The sequence below is a fragment of the Triticum aestivum genome, chromosome 5D, assembly GCF_018294505.1.
Source record: "Triticum aestivum cultivar Chinese Spring chromosome 5D, IWGSC CS RefSeq v2.1, whole genome shotgun sequence".
Taxonomy (NCBI): Eukaryota; Viridiplantae; Streptophyta; class Magnoliopsida; order Poales; family Poaceae; genus Triticum; species Triticum aestivum.
The window spans coordinates 475,874,416-475,893,748 of record NC_057808.1 but is presented as its reverse complement, the minus strand read 5'-3'; the positions used below and the strand labels follow the sequence as shown (position 1 = coordinate 475,893,748).

Sequence of the window (19,333 nt, the reverse complement as noted above, 5' to 3'; positions counted from 1 at the left end):
CATGAACGACCGAGATCTACAGCACATAATTGATATTATGCATATATATACATTTCAGTCGCATATGTCTACTATATAAAAGACTTAGCTAGTTGGTAATCATGGTGATTCTGACATCAATCATTTATGACCGTTCATCTGCATCTACCATATGACTGGTAGTTGTGGTGTTGCAAGAGACCCGTCACTATGTTTCACATTTGCAGAAAATCCTTTGGTCTCTCGAGACCAGCCCCTTAGTGGACACACAGCGCGCGGTCGCACAAGCTTCCTTCCGATGTGATAATTCTGATGTGTAGCAACATAGCAGCGGTTATTACAGACCATAATTGGTGAGGGAATTCTCAATGCAAATTGACATATAAAAGATGACCATACAAAACCATTCAGTTTTGTTGGTACGGTCGGTTTTTCAGTGCTCGAGCTCATCTGCTCCTGTGGATGAACAGTGAAATTTTTAAAAATAGCAAACAAAATGAAAAGAAGTTAATTTTTTTGGCATGAAAGTTGAACAAGTTGTCTATGTGCCTGCAAAATGTCATGACGATATGAAATGGGGAGAGCTCTAAAAAATTGAAGCTTTGAGAAATGTTCAAAATTTCGATTTTGGAGCACTGATTTTTGTCCCGATCTTCGCCTATGCCATATGGTCATGAAACTTTGCACGCACATAGAGAATTTGTTCATGTTTCTGTAAAAAAAAATCATATTTTTATTTTACTGCTCATCAATGAGCAGATGAGCTCATGATTAGCAGCGGCTTTCCACAATATGATGCAAATTCATTTCGAATCTTTCCCTATGAGCACACATTTATAGATGCAACGGTTGGCTAATTTTTACCACAGACTTGTCTACCCTTTTTAGATATGTGTGTATGCTTTAATGTAAACTAGTCCCATCAAGTGATTTCTTTCAATTGGGAAACATAATTTTGAACTACACGCCAATGGTGAATGGACACCTCGCAATGTTCGTATATGACTGGTGTTAAAATAGATCCCGCCTTCTAGTAATGTATATACATGCTCTTACTTAGATTTGTATTGAATTTGGAATCTGAGGCCATGAATTGATCTGGTGTTCGACTTCCTGGAGCATTCGAGTTATTCTGGTTGGTGCTTGACCTCGCGTTTTGGTCTGTTGAAAGAAAAGTACGAAAATTACAGTTTTTCTTTACCAATGTTTACCTTCACCAAATAAGTAGTACGGTATTTTCTCTTCAAGATCCACATCGCCTCCATCTTCTCTCTAGATTTTCAACAGTACTTTCCTTTTGGATCTATCGTGGTTTTAAAATTGTGTTCCTTCAGAATTTGGAAGGCCAATCAATTGTATATTTGTATGTAGTTCCACCAATTTCTGGGTCAAATCAAACTAAGACTTGCTGTAATCAAGCTAGATAATTACATGCAAGTGGTATCATTTACTACAAGAAATATGTCAACTTGTGACCTTCTGTCAGTGACCCTGGAAGAATTGGTCATAGATCTATGACCATTTCAGACCAATTGGTCAAAAGCTGTTCGGGGGGCTCCAAACCCTAAACTATAACGACCATTTTTGTCAAAAAGGTCGTAATTTCCTTACACGAAATGGTCATAAAGCAGATAGCACTGGTCCGCTGCCTTATTTCTAGCTGATCACGACGAATATAGATGGTCATAACCTTGTAAATTGTGGTGGGTTGCTATGACTAAGCGCCACCTCATCAGTTTTGCCTATGTGTCATGTCCATGTGGCAATTTTTGCCCCAGGTTGTGAAGCAACCTATATTTCTGTCATTCCTAAAATTCCCCAAAAAATCTCATAAATTCTTTGGGTCATATCTTCGTCAAATATGTAAAAAAACCTTCCATGCCTAGTTCAAAAATAATTCAACAATATTCATTTTCCTATTCTGTTCAGAACAACACTTTGTGAAGGAAGTACCACTTTGGCATGTCCAAATAGTATCCATTTTCTACAGTGCTTTCCTATGCCCAAATAACTATCCTCCACCAAAGGCCAGCTCAATCCATTCATTATTTCGTATTTATGTCCAGTGTGGTACTTTGCAAAGCAAGTACCACCTAGGCTCCTCCTTTTGAGCTGAAAATTTGTGAAGATGGTCTTCTTAGTAACTGATCATCCTTAGCCAAAACTCACGCCCATTAGCCATGTACATTTCCCGTACTGCTAATCAAACACTTGGCTGCTAATTCATGTTTGAGCATCGATCGGTCTCCTCGTGAGAATCTTATCTTGTAATTTTCTTCCTAGCACCTACCTGGGGAGTGCCCAACCCACTAGACATGCCTAGGCCGCCCAGAACACATGGCAATGACACGGTCACGCGGCTACCACGCCACGGGCATGCGAGTTTACGCGCTCTAGAGTTGGGGCCCTTGGCCACTGCTCAAACCTTGACGTATCGCCACCAAACCATGTATTTCTGATTAAATAGGTACTTATGTAACTAGAAATGATTTTTGGAAAAAATAAATAGCAAACTATGAGGCAGCTGCAGTTCAAATTTGACCCGCTTCCAACTGAATCGGCAGAAATTTGTCTTTTTCACGAGAGGTGGATCAAAACTTTTCACACCCAACCATTTTATCAATTGTGCATTAAATATGTCCTAGTATTTTAGAAAAATGATTTTGTCCAATTTTGCAACAATTATTTCAGAGGCCCTTCACAAAAGAACCTCCTTTTGGGCACTCGAAAAATGGAAAATGGTTTTTTCGTCCAAAGAAAATGAAAACTTCCTTAGGCAACATTGTTTGCCATTCCAATATGCACCCTTGTGCACAATATGAGATCATTTTAAAAAACTATGCCATGAATGTGGCCATAAGATTGATCATTTGGCTTGAAAGCCATTTGATCTCCACACGTGATAGCTCGTTTCTGAGAACACTTTTTTAAAATAATTGCCGTATTACAAGTTTGTTATTTTTCCTGAAAACTTGGCCACATATAATGACACAATGCGAAGGTTTCCCAATTTTTTGATTTTTTTTTTGAATTTTTTATGCCCGTTTCAAAATGCGGTCAAAACGGCGGGAATGACCGTTCCTAGCTAGTGGTTGAATCTTGGAATTTTTTTGGTGTTTCTCTGATTAAATAGATACTTATGTACCTAGAAATGATTTTTGGAAAAAATAAAGAGCAAACTACAAGGTAGCTACAGTTCAAATTTGACCCGCTTCCACCTGAATCGGCGGAAATTTGTCTTTTTCACGAGAGGTGGATCAAAACTTTTTACACCCAACCATTTTGTCAATTGTGCATTAAATATGTCCTAGTATTTTAGAAAAATAATTTGGTCCAATTTTGCAACAATTATTTTGGAGGTCCTTCACAAAAAAACCTCCTTTTGGGCACTCGAAAAATGGAAAATGTTTTTTCGTCTAAAGAAAATGAAAACTTCCTTAGGAAACATTGTTTTCCATTCCAATATGCACCCTTGTGCACAATATGAGATCATTTGAACAAACTATGCCATGAATATGGCCATAAGATTGATCATTTGGCTTTAAAGCCATTGATCTCCACACGTGATAGCTCGTTTCTGAGAACACTTTTTTAAAATAATTGCCGTATTACAAGTTTGTTATTTTTCCAAGGAACTTGGCCACATATAATGACACAATGCGAAGGTTTCCCAATTTTTTGATTTTTTTGAATTTTTTATGCCCGTTTCAAAATGCGGTCAAAACGGCGGGAATGACCGTTCCTAGCTAGTGGTTGAATCTTGGAATTTTTTGGTGTTTCTCTGATTAAATAGATACTTATGTACCTAGAAATGATTTTTGGAAAAAATAAAGAGCAAACTACAAGGTAGCTACAGTTCAAATTTGACCCGCTTCCACCTGAATCGGCGGAAATTTGTCTTTTTCACGAGAGGTGGATCAAAACTTTTTACACCCAACCATTTTGTCAATTGTGCATTAAATATGTCCTAGTATTTTAGAAAAATGATTTGGTCTAATTTTGCAACAATTATTTTGGAGGTCCTTCACAAAAAACCTCCTTTTGGGCACTCGAAAAATGGAAAATGGTTTTTTCGTCTAAAGAAAATGAAAACTTCCTTAGGCAACATTGTTTGTCATTCCAATATGCACCCTTGTGCACAATATGAGATCATTTGAACAAACTATGCATTGAATATGGCCATAAGATTAATCATTTGGCTTTAAAGCCATTGATCTCCACACGTGATAGCTCGTTTCTGAGAACACTTTTTAAAAATAATTTTTGTATTACAAGTTTGTTATTTTTCCTGGGAACTTGGCCACATATAATGACACAATGCGAAGGTTTCCCAATTTTTTGATTTTTTTTGAGTTTTTTATGCCCATTTCAAAATGCGATCAAAATGGCGGGAATGACCGTTCCTAGCTAGTGGTTGAATCTTGAAATTTTTTTGGTGTTTCTCTGATTAAATAGGTACTTATGTAACTAGAAATGATTTTTGGAAAAAATAGAGAGCAAACTATGAGGCACCTGCAGTTCAAATTTGACCCGCTTCCAGCTGAATTGGCGGGAATTTGTCTTTTTCACCAGAGGTGGATCAAAACTTTTGACACCCAACCATTTTGTCAATTGTGCATTATATATGGCCTAGTATTTTATAAAATTGATTAGGTCCAATTTTGCAACAAATATATGGTAGGTCCTTCATAAAAAAACTCATTTTGGGCTCTCGAAAAATGAAAAATGTTTTTTTTGCAAAAAACTCATTTCTCACTACACCTTTTTAAAGATATTTATCTTTTTTCATGTTTGTTATTTTTTCTGAAAACTCGTTCACATTGTGGTGACACAATGAGAAGGTTTTCTATTTTCTTTTTGAATTTCTCAGGTCATAAAATAGCTGACATGATTTTAACATATTATTTTTAGACAACTATGACCAATTTAGATGGTCATAGCATCATACTGCATTCTGATTGGTCCGTAGATGTTTCACGCGGATCGTGCATCATACGCCGTCGGATGCTCGTGGATCCAACGGCTGTCCTCAACCCTTCCACACCAACCCCGAAACCCTAGCTGGTCATTTTCCATCCACCCCCTGCCTCCTTTCTTTCCCACATCCATCCATCTCCTCGCTGTCTCGCCCGACGGAGAGAGAGAGAGAGAGAGAGCTGCCTCCTCCCTTCCAGATCGCCGCTGGCACCTCCCTCCAGCGGAGCTGGCCGCCGTCCATGGCCTCCCGCACGCCCCTCCCCTTCCCCCACCCAACCAAACCGCACGTCCATGGCCACATCCCCGCTCGATCTCGTCGGGAATGAGGCCACCTGCAACCACCGGCCTCCATCGATCCAACCATCCATCCATGCCCGCAGCAGCACTCCCGCCGCCCGTGCTCCTTCCCCAGCAGCGCACCCCGACGCCTCCTCGTCCCCACACAGCCCGCGAGGCACCGGCCTCCTCTACTTCGCGCCTCCCGAGCAGCGACCAGGAGCCCGAGCTCCATCTTCTACGCCCGCGTCCGAGCGAGAGGAGCTCGCTGCTCGAGCATGCACAAGACCCATGGCGCCCTCCCGAGCTCCTCCCGTGCGTGCCTCCACTCGTTCTCGTCGCCCTCCGTCTTCATCGCAGCACCACAGGACCAACAGCTCCACCGCGCGTGCCTGCCGGCGGCAAGAGTCCCAGGCAAGTGAGCCAAGCCTCTCCCTTGCCTTCTCCTTTTCCCGTGCTCCCTTTCTTCTCTTCCCTAGCTAACCTCCCGCTCTCTCTGTCCTTTTCTCGTTATGACAGCCAACGCCATGGACGGAGTCTGTCCAGGATCTCGCCGCTCGGACCCGCTTCCTCTGGCCACTGAAGCCTCTGACCAGCCTCGTCGCGTGGACCTCCTCCCCCCACCTGGCAAATCCGGCCTCTCCTGCCCGTTGACCGCGCCGCCGGAGCCCTGCATCGCCCCTCACTGGTTCTTGCTTTGATGCCCACCTCTGTAACATTTTTCACTCGCTCTACTTGTTTTGATGTGGAGATGTGAGGAGTTCGTAGTTTCTTTGTGTGCTTGGCCGATGGGGTTGTTTTTGGCTCTATTTGGTCTGTGCTGGATAATAGTCTGAAGCATGAAGGCGATAGGAACCATGTGTGTGTGTGTGTGTGTGTGTGTATAGAACCTTGAGGTTGCAGGTTCTCCTGGCTAAATGAATGGATTCTAGTGGTTAACTGGCAAACTGAAACATTCGTGAATTTAGTCGCGAAATTGGCAGGCAGACTGATGTCTTTGCTGTATAGATTGATTGACTGTAAACTGCTTTGTTTATCTTATTTCGGCAGTTTCTGAACTTCATATTAATTGAGGCTTTAAACCAAGAATTTGTTACTTTATCTTTTAAGTCCTTAGAACTCCTAAGAATATTAAAGGAAGTTTTCTGGCGTGCCTTGCAATAGCTGGAAACAATCGAGTCATGTTGATGTTGTCAGGCTTGGTAGATTCAGTTTGGCATGGATTTGGATCAAGTTTGCATTCTGAGATAGGTTTGTTTCTGGGATTTTGCTGCTGGTGCTGTACACATGATGCTTGCCATTTTTGCCTTTAGAGTCGGTAAACACTCTGTAAACAACTGACAAGAACAGCAGATGTTCACGCTGTCAGTGTGTCGGCTTGGAGATTCGACCTGTGATATTACTAATGCCCATCCTCTGTCCATCTGCAGCCGTGATATTCCCCTCCCTCATGCAACTGGAGCACGGGATGAGCGACTCCGACGACCGGAGGCAGAGGGCGGCGTGCTCGGAGAGGTACAGGAGGAGAGACGAGCCGGAGGACAGCAAGAGGCCCGTCTCCGAGATCAACGCCGAGATAGAGGAGGAGTGCAGGATCTGCATGGAGCTCAACAGCAGGGTCGTGCTGCACAACTGCAGCCACGACATGTGCATCAAGTGCTACCGTCAATGGTGAGCGAGAACAAGAACCTGGCCCCCTCGCGTCATCATTTGTTTTTCAATTTTTCTGCCGTGTTTAGTTCAGTTCAGTTCAGTTCATTTCAACCAGAGCAAACATGTTTGGTCCTGTGCATGTACTTCTCATGGAATTGCTCATGTCATGTCATGTCCAGTTCCTTGGCACATAGGTTGCTCTTACCCTCTACATGTTGACCCAGTTTGTGTAAAGAATATGCTCCATGTTAGATGCCACTGCATCATTTTCACCTAACATCATGTGGCGATTAGAAATATAATAGGGATGGATGCGTCTTGGCAACCACAAGAAAAAAGGCTACTCTGCTTTTGTTATGTAGTATATGCTTCCCTGTTGCTCTTATACCACCATGGCTCAGCTAACATTACTCATGTTATGATGTCCAATGGCCTGGCAGATGCATTGCGCTGTCCGTGATAGGATCTGTTTGTGTAATAGGATATGCTCATCCATGTTGCTGCACCATTTGGTTCTTACCATTAGGACAGTACCAGATGTACTCGAGTTTCTGACACTGTCAACATGGCTGGAATGCGTGCAGGCGGCGGCGCTGGTGACGCTGCTGTTCGTGATCGCGGTCAACCTGGCGATCGGCATCCTGCCGCACATGATGCGCCCGGCGCCATGGAGTACCTCACGGGCATGCTCGCCTCCCCCAGCATCCCGATCTCAACGAGCCTAGCGGCCGCCGTCCTTGTCCTGCTCGAGGAGCAGGAGGAGGAGGGGCGCATCTAGCCAGCCACAAAGGGCCTGCTCTGTGCCACCACATCATCGGCCTTCTGCAGCATCGAGTTCAATATGTCAGGTGACCCTTCCTATCCCGTCTGATATGATGGTCAATAGTTGCTTGTAGATGAATGATGAAGTGTTGCTGTGAATGTGAATGAGTAGCCACAAGTCTGTTTGCGTCATTGCCATAGCTAGTGAATGAGCAGCCACAAGTCTATTTGCGTCACTGCCATAGTTACCTGACTACAAATGAGCAGCCACAAGTCTGTCTGTACTGTCACATTGCCATCCATAGCTGCCAATCACTGTAGATAAATAGAATTTCCCCAAAACTATGTGGGAAATTTGGTTAACCTTGTTGAATCAGATATCATTCTGACACCTGATTAGCATATCACTTGTCTATGTTCAGTTAAGAGTATTCAGTTTAGATGCAGATGTAGTCAACACTATGGATCAGTATTCAGTTTAGATGCAGATACAGTCAACACTAGGTATCAATAAATGTTTGCATATGTTATATGCACGGTTTCTTATTAGATCTCAACTTCAGCAGCTATTTTTCATTGTTAGGAGAATGTTATATGCACAACTTCACTTGATTTCCTAACTTTTTTGATTTATAACCTGCAGATGCGGTGTACAAGAGCTCCAGGAGAAGAATCCCGAAGAAAACCAGCACCCAACTATGGGTTTTAGCTCCCTGGAGCTGGCCATGTTAATATTAGGTGTATTTTATAGTTGAATACCTGATTTGTACTGCCATGACTGTAAAGTACTTAGTTTGGCTGTTGTTTGAAATTGTATGTGTTATTGGCTCTGTTTGAATCAAGTTATTGGTTATTGCACATATAGTGAACTGACGTGCGGCGCCTAAACAACACCCTTGGGTCCCATTTCACTAGCGAGTCCTTTAAAATGGGAAACAAACAAAAGAAAAACCGACAAGTGGGACCTAATTGGATGATCTGACTAGTGGGACCTGGTCTAAAATGGAATGTAAAAAGGCCAAGGCCCAAACAAGAAATGGAAGCGAAAATGCCAAAGGCCTAGAAAATAAAAGGCCAAATTGCTGGGCTAGGCCAATGTAGCTGACCAAAATTAAAAGGAAAATAATCATAAATGGGCTGAATTGTTGGGCTAGGCCCATGTAGAAAACCGAATTGGACCGGGCTGATTCTTGTGCCACATCAGCTTGCCATGTTGGATGCCTACGTGGCCTGGGGAGGTTGCTAGTGACCAAAATTTTGGTCGAAGAACCAACGACCTTTTACAGAAGATCGTTAATTTCAGTTTACGATCGCCAGCTTTTGACCCTCTGTTTTTGGTCAAAAAAAGGTCGCAAATGAAAAACTATGACCTTTCAGCGGCCAATTGTGAGGGTCACAAGTTGACATATTTCTTGTAGTGATTTTAATGCCTTGTGCAACTTTTGAATGTTATATTTGAAACATTGACTATGATGAGGGGCATGCTCTTTTGATTGGTACTCTATATATGCTCATTCAACCAATTTGAGGATGCCGTAAAAACAAAACAAAAAATTACATAAACAATTTTTGAAGAATGAATGATTTTCCCTCTTAGACAAGAGGGTTGAGATAGTGCTACATATATCTATTTTGATGGAGGTTTGAACATGCCAACACACGAAATGGACGATAAGACAGTGTCCCCTACAAAAACAGAACTAACTAAAGAGTTATTTTTCGGTCTTGAAAGTTAGATGTAATTAATTAAGAGTACCAATCAAAAGTGTGTCCCTCATCATTGTCAATGTTTCAAACATAATATTCAAAAGTTGCACAAGGCATTAAAATGATGCCACATGTATGTAATTATCTAGCTTGATTACAGCTAGTCTTAGTTTGATTTGACCCAGAAATTGCTGGAACTGCATATACCAATATACAATTGATTGGCCTTCCAAATTCTGAAGGAACACAATTTTAAAACCAGGATAGGTCCAAACGGAAAGTACTATTGGAAAATTTAGAGAGAGGATGGAGGTGATGTGGATCTTGAAGTGAAAATACTTACTCTACTTACTTGGTGGAGATAAAAATTGGTAAACAAAAATTGTAATCTTCATACTTTTCTTTCAGCAGGCGCAGAGGCTTGTCTAAATAAAATGATAGGACTGAAACGCGAGGTCAAGCACCAACCAGAATATAACTCGAATGCTCCAGAAAGTCGAATGCCAGATCAATTCACGGCCTTGGATTCCAAATTCAAAACAAATCTAAATAAGAGCATGTATATACAAGAGTCATCTATCTATCTATCTATCTATCTATCAAAGAGACACCGTATACCACAGGATGTCATGGTTGACATCCTTGCCAACAAAATTTAGGATGCCTTCAGAGGTCCGGAATCAAACCACAATAATAATTTAGAGCAAGCAGCAGCTAGCACATACCCACTTGCTTAATTGAGAAAGAAAGGAATCTAGGTACGTGATCTCCACAACCAAACATCAGACAACTTCAAGGAGACCGTGTCCTCCCCTAACCTATACTATAAATAGGATCGACATAAGCCCTTCGCTTCTCACACCTCTCATAGCTCAAGCACCAAGAGTAGCAATTATCTAGCTTGCTAGGCAACGATGGGGCACACAAAGGCAGCAGTGCTAGTGGTGGTGCTCGCCGTCGCTGTGCTTGGGCTTGCCACCGATGGCCAGGCGCAGCTGCAGAACGGGTTCTACACGGGCAAGTGCCGCGGCAACGACGTGGAGGCGGTGGTCCGGGGTATCGTCAAGGCCCGCTTCTCCCAGGACAACGCCATCGTCGCCCACCTCCTACGCTTGCTGTTCCACGAATGCGGCGTCAATGTAAGTATTATTATGACTATGAATTATGAGCTATAGATGTACTAATGTGCTGTTTGATTTATTCGTGCGCGCCATTCATTCTTCTACGTACTCATATGAATTCTACATAGTAGATGGACTAACTAATCTGTTTGACTATGTGCGTGCGTAGGGCTGCGACGGCGGGCTGCTGATCGACGGCCCCGGCACAGAAAAGACGGCAAACCCGAACCTGAGCGTGAAGGGCTACGACCTCATCGCCACCATCAAGATGGAACTCGAGAAGCGGTGCCCGGGCGTCGTATCCTGCTCCGACATCGAGATCCTCGCAACCAGGGACGCGGTGAATGCGTCCACGGGACAAGGATACGCGGTGCGCACCGGGCGCAGGGACCGCCGGCGGTCCATAGCCACCGACGTGAAACTTCCGGGGCCAGATTTCACGGTTCCGCAGGCAGCCGCTTTCTTCCGCACGCTCGGTCTCAGCTCGGACGACATGGTCGTTCTGCTGGGCGCACACACGGTTGGCGTCACGCACTGCGGCATGATCAAGAAGAGCCGTCTTTATAGCTATGGCGGCAAGGCCGGTGCAACGGACCCGAGCATGGACCCGGAGCTAGCGTCCACCTACAAGACATATGTGTGCCCCAACACGGCGTCCTCCGACAACAACATCGTGTTCCTAGACGACCGGTCCAGCGCGTCCAAGCTGGACAACAGCTTCTACAAGATGCTGCAGCGCCGCCGCGGCGCGCTCATGGTCGACCAGAACCTCTACACCGACGGCTCCACGCGCTGGATGGTCGACAGGCTCGCCAACACTGACCACTTCCGCTGGCTCTTCCCGCAGGCTCTCGCCAAGCTGGGGGAGGTCAACGTGCTTACCGGCACACAGGGAGAGGTCCGCAGGGTCTGCAGCAGGTTCAACTGATCAGATCATCATCATTTTCTGAGGAGACATCAATTAATGGTGTGCCTGTTGTGTTTATTTCCGGTCGGATTGGTGGTAATTTTTTCTTCCTTTTTTGGTTTTTGTCGGATTCATCTCGATGTGCTCTGTTCTGACCGCACGTTCAATTCATTTAATTTGAGTTCCATTGAATAATTTCTAATAACATGAACGATTGAGATCAACAGCAACATAATTGATATTATGCATATATACTCCCTCCGTACCGAAATATATATCGCTGGAGAAGTTGAACTACAGTTGCTTCAACGACATATATTGTATAGAGGAAGTACATTTTAGTCGCATAGTACATTATATTTCTGCTTCACGAATATGATATATTTTGGACATTTCTAATAATAGCAAGCCTTATTCCTATTTTGGCATTTTCGATTTCAGGGCTTTTTGCCCCGGTTAGTGAAGGACCAGAGAAGCTTTCTAGTTATGAATCGGGTATGGAACCCATGGGAGGGGCTTGGGTAAAATTCCAAATACGCTATTATATGTTTGCGCTCGTTTTTGTTGTTTTTGATTTGGAAACCGTCTTTCTATACCCTTGGGCAATGAGTCTCGACGTATTGGGCGTATTCGTTTTTATCAAAGCTTTGATTTTCGTGCTTATCTTAGTTGTTGGTTTAGTTTATGCTTGGCGAAAAGGAGCCTTGGAATGGTCTTAACCTAATATTTAGACAAAAAAAGAAGGAAAAGATTCTATTGAGACGGTTATGAATTTGAATTGAATTAAAGGTCTTGCTTTGACCCTTAGGACTAGGTAACCCGTTCGCTATCCTTGCTTCTATTTCTATTGCAGTCTATCTCATCGCATCACATTCTGTTATGCGATTCCACTTCGACAAAAGGAAAGAGCATACCTAAGTTCAATAGCTTTACGTCCGCTATCCCGATCACGATTTTCCTACCCTCGGGGGGAAAGTAAAGGCCTTTCCCCCTTTGGTAGGCTGTGGGCGAGGAGGGATTTGAACCCCCGACACCGTGGTTCGTAGCCACATGCTCTAATCCTCTGAGCTACAGGCCCAGCTGTCTCCACTGGATCTCTTCCTGGGGGTACCCCTTCATTTCAGGTTAAGAAGATGGGGAAGCGCATTTCTCTCTATAAGAACAGTGCATTCCGAGGTGTGAAGTGGGAGAGAGGGGATGTGATGATTGAGGTTTTGAATAAGACGATCTTTGCATAACAGACTTAGCTAGTTGGTAATCATGGTGCTTCTCACATCAGTCATTTATGACTGTTCATCTGCATCTACCGCATGACTGGTGGTTGTGGTGTTGCAAGAGACCCGCCACTCTGTTTCACGTTTGCAGAAAATCCTTTGGTTTCTCTAGACCAGCCCCTTAGTGGACACACAGCGCGCGGTCGCACAAGCTTCCTTCCGGTTGTGATAATTTTGATGTGTAGCAACATAGCAGCGCTTATTACAGATCATTATTGGCGAGGGAATTCTCAATGCAAATAGACATATATAAGATGATCATACAAAACCATTCAGTTTTGTTGGTGCATAGGAACAATATCACGGAGGACGGTTCTTCGGTGCTCGAGCTCATCTGCTCCTATGGATGAACATTAAAATTTTAAAAAATAGCAAACAAAATAAAAAGGAGTTAATTTTTTGGCATGAAAAAGTTGTCTATGTGCTGCAAAATGTCATGACGATATGAAATGGGGAGAGCTCTGAAAAATTTGAAGCTTTGAGAAACGTTCAAAATTTTGATTTTGGAGCACTGATTTTTAGTCCTAAGCCTCACCTATGTCATATGGTCATGAAACTTTGCACACAAAGAGAATTTTTTTCATGTTTCATGTAAAAAAAGGTTCCATATTTTTATTTTACTATCCGCTATCCCGATCACGATTTTCCTACCCTCAGGGGGAAAGGCCCTTCCCCCTTTGGTAGGCTGTGGGCGAGGAGGGATTCGAACCCCCGACACCGTGGTTCGTAGCCACATGCTCTAATCCTCTGAGCTACAGGCCTAGCTGTCTCCACTGGATCTCTTCCCGGGGGTACCCCTTCATTTCAGGTTAAGAAGATGGGAAAGCACCTTTCTCTCTACAAGAACAGTGCATTCCGAGGTGTGAAGTGGGAGAGAGGGGATGTGATGATTGAGGTTTTGAATAAGACGACATTTGCATAACAGACTTAGCTAGTTGGTAATCATGGTGCTTCTCACATCAGTCATTTATGACTGTTCATCTGCATCTACCACATGACTGGTGGTTGTGGTGTTGCAAGAGACCCGTCACTCTGTTTCACGTTTGCAGAAAATCCTTTGGTTTCCCGAGACCAGCCCCTTAGTGGACACATAGCGCGCGGTCGCACAAGCTTCCTTCCGGTTGTGATAATTCTGATGTGTAGCAACATACAGTGGTTATACAGATCATAATTGGCGAGGGAATTCTCAATGCAAATAGACATATATAAGATGATCATACAAAACCATTCAGTTTTGAGAAACGTTCAAAATTTTGATTTCGGAGCACTGATTTTTAGTCCTGAGCCTCACCTATGTCATATGGTCATGAAACTTTGCACACAAAGAGAATTTTTTTCATGTTTCATGTAAAAAAGGTTCCATATTTTTATTTTACTGTTCATCAATGAGCAGACGAGCTCATGATTAGCAGCAGATTTCCGCAATATCATGCGTTTCATTTAGATTCTTTCCCTATGAGCACACATTTATAGATGCAATGGTTGGAGAATTTTTACCACAAACTTGTCTACCCTTTTTAGATCATACGTGTAAGCTTTAATATAAACTAATCCCATCAATCAATTTCTTTCATTTGGGAAACAAAATTTTGAACTACACGCCAATGATGAAGGGACACCTCGCAATGTTCATATTGACTGGTGTTAAAATAGTTCCCGCCGTCTAGTAATGTATATACATGCTCTTACTTAGATTTGTATTGAATTTGGAATCAGAGGCCATGAATTGATCATCTGGCGTTGACTTCCTGGAGCATTCGAGTTATTCTGGTTGGTGCTTGATCTCGCGTTTTGTCTGCTGAAAGAAATGTACAAAAATTACAGTTTTTCTTTACCAATGTTTACCTTCACCAAGTACGGTATTTTCTCTTCAAGGTCCACATCGCCTCCATCTTCTCTCTAGATTTCCAACAGGGCCGGTCCTGAGATTTTGGGGGCCCGGCGCGAGACTAAAACCCGGGGCCCTTAATGTAGACATAATAGCGATAAAAATTAATCTTTTGAATAAACTACTCATTTTTATCATGTTCCTCCCCATTTCTTAATTTCCTATGATAATGACCATATGAAAAACATCTTCCTGCATCATGTAGATGGTATGGCATTTTCTGTCCTCTCTCATAGACCCTTTCTCAAGTAAGATGTTTCTTGTATTTTTATCAAGATTATCCTAATTTTTTCATAAATATCAGTAGCATAAACTAGTTGTTCATGATCACTAGCTGACTGTACATGTACATCCAATGAATTACCTACATACTCAGAGGTCAGAGCACCTTACGTTGTTATCGTTGCTGTTGGTGTCAATATTTTCTTCTCGCTGATCAAGTTCTTAATTGCCATTAGTTGGTTGCCCTTCCTCTATGGAATGACAACTCTCTTAGAAAAAATTATGAATATTTCCACTCTGTGATTGTACTAATTCATCCACAACTTTCTTATGGATGACAGGATATATAAGACACAATGCTGAAAATAAATAAATAAATTGCATCAATTGACAATTGTTGAACAGTACCGATGTGTCGGCTATTCATCTAATAGACTAGGAACCTCAATATGAATAGAAGATATACCTCGGATGGTCGTATCGTTGACGGACGGAGAGCAAGGCAGGGCTCCGACGGCCCCCATGGAGGCAGGGAATTGAAATCGGCGGTTGATCTGAATTAGTGAGGAAATTTTGTTTTAGAAGGAAAGGGCCGCTGAGAAATTGGGAATCGCTGCGTGAACTGCGTGCGAGATGGAAGAAGGGATCAATCTGTTCCTTTTTTATCGACATGCAAGAACTAATCAAGGAAAGAATCGGAAAGGATCAACCAGTTCCTTTTTTTTAACGTGCACGTAGTAACTAGGAACGACCGAATCGATTGTTGGCTCCCTTCCTAGCGGCAAATATGTTGGACCATCGTGCGTACGTTCCATCGTGCTGCCTGAGACCCAGCCGTCTAGTCCACAGAATTTTTTTGATGACCGGAAATATGTTGGACCATAGCTAACATGTGTATACCTGGGGAGGGGCCCCTCGATCTTGGGGGCCCGGGGCGGCCGCCCCCCCCCCTCCCTCAGGGCCGCCCTGATTTCCAATAGTACTTTCCTTTTGGATCAATCCTGGTTTTAAAATTGTGTTCCTTCAGAATTTGGAAGGCCAATCAATTGTATATTGGTATGTAGTTCCACCAATTTCTCGATCAAATCGAACTAATATTAGTTGTAATTAAGCTAGATAATTACATACATGTGGTACCATCTTAATGCCTTGTGCAGCTTTTGGATGTTATATCTTCACAATGATGAGGGACATGCCTTTTTGATTGGTACTCTATATATGCTCATTCAACCAATTTGAGGATGCCCTAAAAATACAAAACTAAATATTACGTAAAAAAAATTGGAGAACGAATGATTTCCCCTCTTAGACTATAGGGTTGAGATAGTACTATATATATATATCCATATTGATCGAGGTTTGAACATGCCAACAGACGAAATGGACATAATACAGTTGTGACGCCCCCAATTCAATCGTACACTAATCATGCACGCAAATGTGTACAATCAAGATCAGGGACTCACGGGAAGATATCACAACACAACTCTACAACATAAATAAGTCATACAAGCATCATAATACAAGCCAGGGGCCTCGAGGGCTCGAATACAAGTGCTCGATCATAGACGAGTCAGCGGAAGCAACAATATCTGAGTAAAGACATAAGTTAAACAAGTTTGCCTTAAGAAGGCTAGCACAAACTGGGATACAGATAGAAAGAGGCGCAGGCCTTCTGCCTGGGATCCTCCTAACTACTCCTCGAAGCCGAACTCCACGTAGAATCATCCTCGGGATCTCTAGCTCCTGGACTCCAGCATCTGGTTGCGACAACCAGGAATAGAAAGGGGAAAAGAGGGAGAAAAGCAACCGTGAGTACTCATCCAAAGTACTCGCAAGCAAGGATCTAAACTACATATGCATGGGTATATGTGTAAAGGGCCATATCGGTGGACTGGACTGCAGAATGCCAGAATAAGAGGGGGATAGCTAATCATGTCGAAGACTACGCTTCTGGCCTCCTCCATCTTGCAACATGTAGAAGAGAGTAGATGGTAAGTTCACCAAGTAGCATCGCATAGCATAATCCTACTCGGCGATCCCCTCCTCGTCGCCCTGTTAGAGAGCGATCACCGGGTTATATCTGGCACTTGGAAGGGTGTGTTTTATTAAGTATCCGGTTCTAGTTGTCATAAGGTCAAGGTACAACTCCGGGTCGTCCTTTTACCGAGGGACACGGCTATTCGAATAGATAAACTTCCCTGCAGGGGTGCACCACATAACCCAACACACTCGATCCCATTTGGTCGGACACACTTTTCTGGGTCATGCCCGGCCGCGGAAGATCAACACGTCGCAGCCCTACCTAGGCACAACAGAGAGGTCAGCACGCCGGTCTAAATCCTATGCGCGCAGGGGTCTGGGCCCATCGCTCATTGCACACCTGCACGTTGCGTACGCGGCCGGAGAGCAGACCTAGCAACCTCCATTTCAAAGGAAGTCACGTTACGCAGTCCAACCCGGCGGGCGCCGCTCAGTCGCTGACGTCACGAAGGCTTCGGCTGATACCACGACGTCGAGTGCCCATAACTGTTCCCGCGTAGTTGGTTAGTGCGTATAGACCAAATGGCCAGACTCAGATCAAATACCAAGATCTCATTAAGCGTGTTAATTGATGTAACCACGGACACCGACCAGGGCCAGGCCCACCTCTCACCTAGGCGGTCTCAACCTGCCATGTCGCTCCGCCACAAAGATCCACCCAGAGGGCCGTCGGGACAAAGGTCCTTTCAGCCCCCAATCCGTGAATCACTCGCGGGTGCTCCACGAGCCGACCCGACTTTAGTCACCACATGTATAATGTATAAAGTATATAGTATAAACCCGTGATCACCTCCCAAGTGATCACAACCCGATAGTATAGCACAGCAGACGGACAAGAATGTAGGGCCACTGATGGAAAACTAGCATCCTATACTAAGCATGTAGGATTGCAGGTAAAGGTAACAACAGTAGTGGCAAAGACAGGCTATGCAGCAGAATAGGATTAACGGAAAGCAGTAACATGCTACACTACTATAATGCAAGAGTATAGAAAAGAATAGGCGATATCTGGTGATCAAGGGGGGGCTTGCCTGGTTGCTCTGGCAAGAAGGAGGGGTCGTCAACAGCGTAGTCGGTCGGGGCACCAGCAGCGGCGTCGGTCTTGTAGTCTACCGGAGAGAAGAGGGGGAAGAAACAATGAATACAATGCAAACAGATGCATGGCAAAGCAAACAGCGGTGTCAGGTATGCCCTAACGCGGTAAGAGGTGATACCAGCGAAGGGGGGAAACATCCGAGAAAGTATCCCCGGTGTTTCGCGTTTTCGGACAGATGAACCGGAGGGGGAAAGTTGCGAGTTCGATATGTTAGGGATGTGTGGCGGGCGAACGGGCTGCGTACCCGGATTCGTCTCGTCGTTCTGAGCAACTTTCATGTAGAAAGTATTTTCATCCGAGTTACGGATTATTTTATATGATTTTCTAAAGATCTAATCATTTTCTGACTTTAATTATTTATTTAAATCCAACATTATTTAGAACAGTGAATGATGATGTGGGCATGACATTAGAGTGATGTCAGCAGGTCAACTAGTCGGTTGACCAGTCAAACCAGACAGGTGGGTCCAGTGGGACCTACATGTCATTGTCTGGGACACTAACAGGGGGTTTAGACTAACTAAATGGGTTAATTAGTGGGTGGGGCCCAGTAGTCAGTGACTATTTAGTTAATTAAATTTAATTAATGAAATAATTCGCATTTTATTTATTTACAAAAATGTTTTAAATGATGCGGGCCCGCATGTCAGTGGCAGTAGCTGCCACATCAGCGCAGTTGACTTCGGTCAACGTGGCCAGTTGGGGCCCACAGGCCCACAGGCAGTGACCCAGGGGTGGGCCCCGGTGTGCCAGCGCAGCGGAGCCGCCGGAGTAGCTCCGGCGAGCTCGCGCGCAGCGACCGAACGCCGGCGAGCGTCGGGATTCGCCTACGGGGCACCAAATCGAGCGCGGCCGGGCGCGTTAGAACGGCAAGACGACAACGCGTCGGTTGGTGGTGGTCTTGCGAGCTGCGGTGGCCGGAGAAGGGCGCATCGAGCTCATCGGCGGCGAGGTGTTTCAGGCGAGCAACGGCAACGGCGATGCGGCGCGCTACTGGGCAAACAGAAGGGCGGGGCGAGGCCTACATGCGCGCGCGAGCACAACGGCACAAGCCTGGGACAAAAGGGGGCACCGGACGGCTGCCGGCGACGAGCGCGTGCGGCGACGCATTCGGGAGCTCGAGAAGATTGGAGCTAGGGCGAGCTAGCGAACAAACGGAGAGGTTGGGGAGGATCTACGGGGCGCGGTGAGTGCAACCGGCACGGGCCCGTGACCATTTGGTCACCGGAGACTCGTCGGCAACGAGATCCGCGGCGGAGCGTTCGGGAGCTACGGCGACAGGTAGCTAGGGCGCACGAGAGAGGGGAGGAAGCGGGGGCTCACCGAGCGGCACACACGGTGGCCCTTGGGGGTTTAGTAGATGCAGGGGTGTCGCCGGAGTTGGTGAAGAGCGGCGGCGTAGCTTGTCGGAGCAGAGGAGGAAGACGG

General features: G+C 44.6%; 1 protein-coding gene across 1 annotated transcript; it reads left to right on the top strand.

Annotated features, from left to right (window-relative positions):
* Window positions 1-10,249: 10,249 nt before the first annotated feature.
* On the top strand, window positions 10,250-11,403 carry LOC123125584 (peroxidase 57). Its single transcript, XM_044546060.1, has 2 exons — window positions 10,250-10,493; window positions 10,645-11,403. Exons 1-2 carry the CDS (start codon window positions 10,269-10,271, stop codon window positions 11,401-11,403), a joined length of 984 nt encoding a protein of 327 aa, XP_044401995.1. The 5' UTR covers window positions 10,250-10,268.
* Window positions 11,404-19,333: the final 7,930 nt, after the last annotated feature.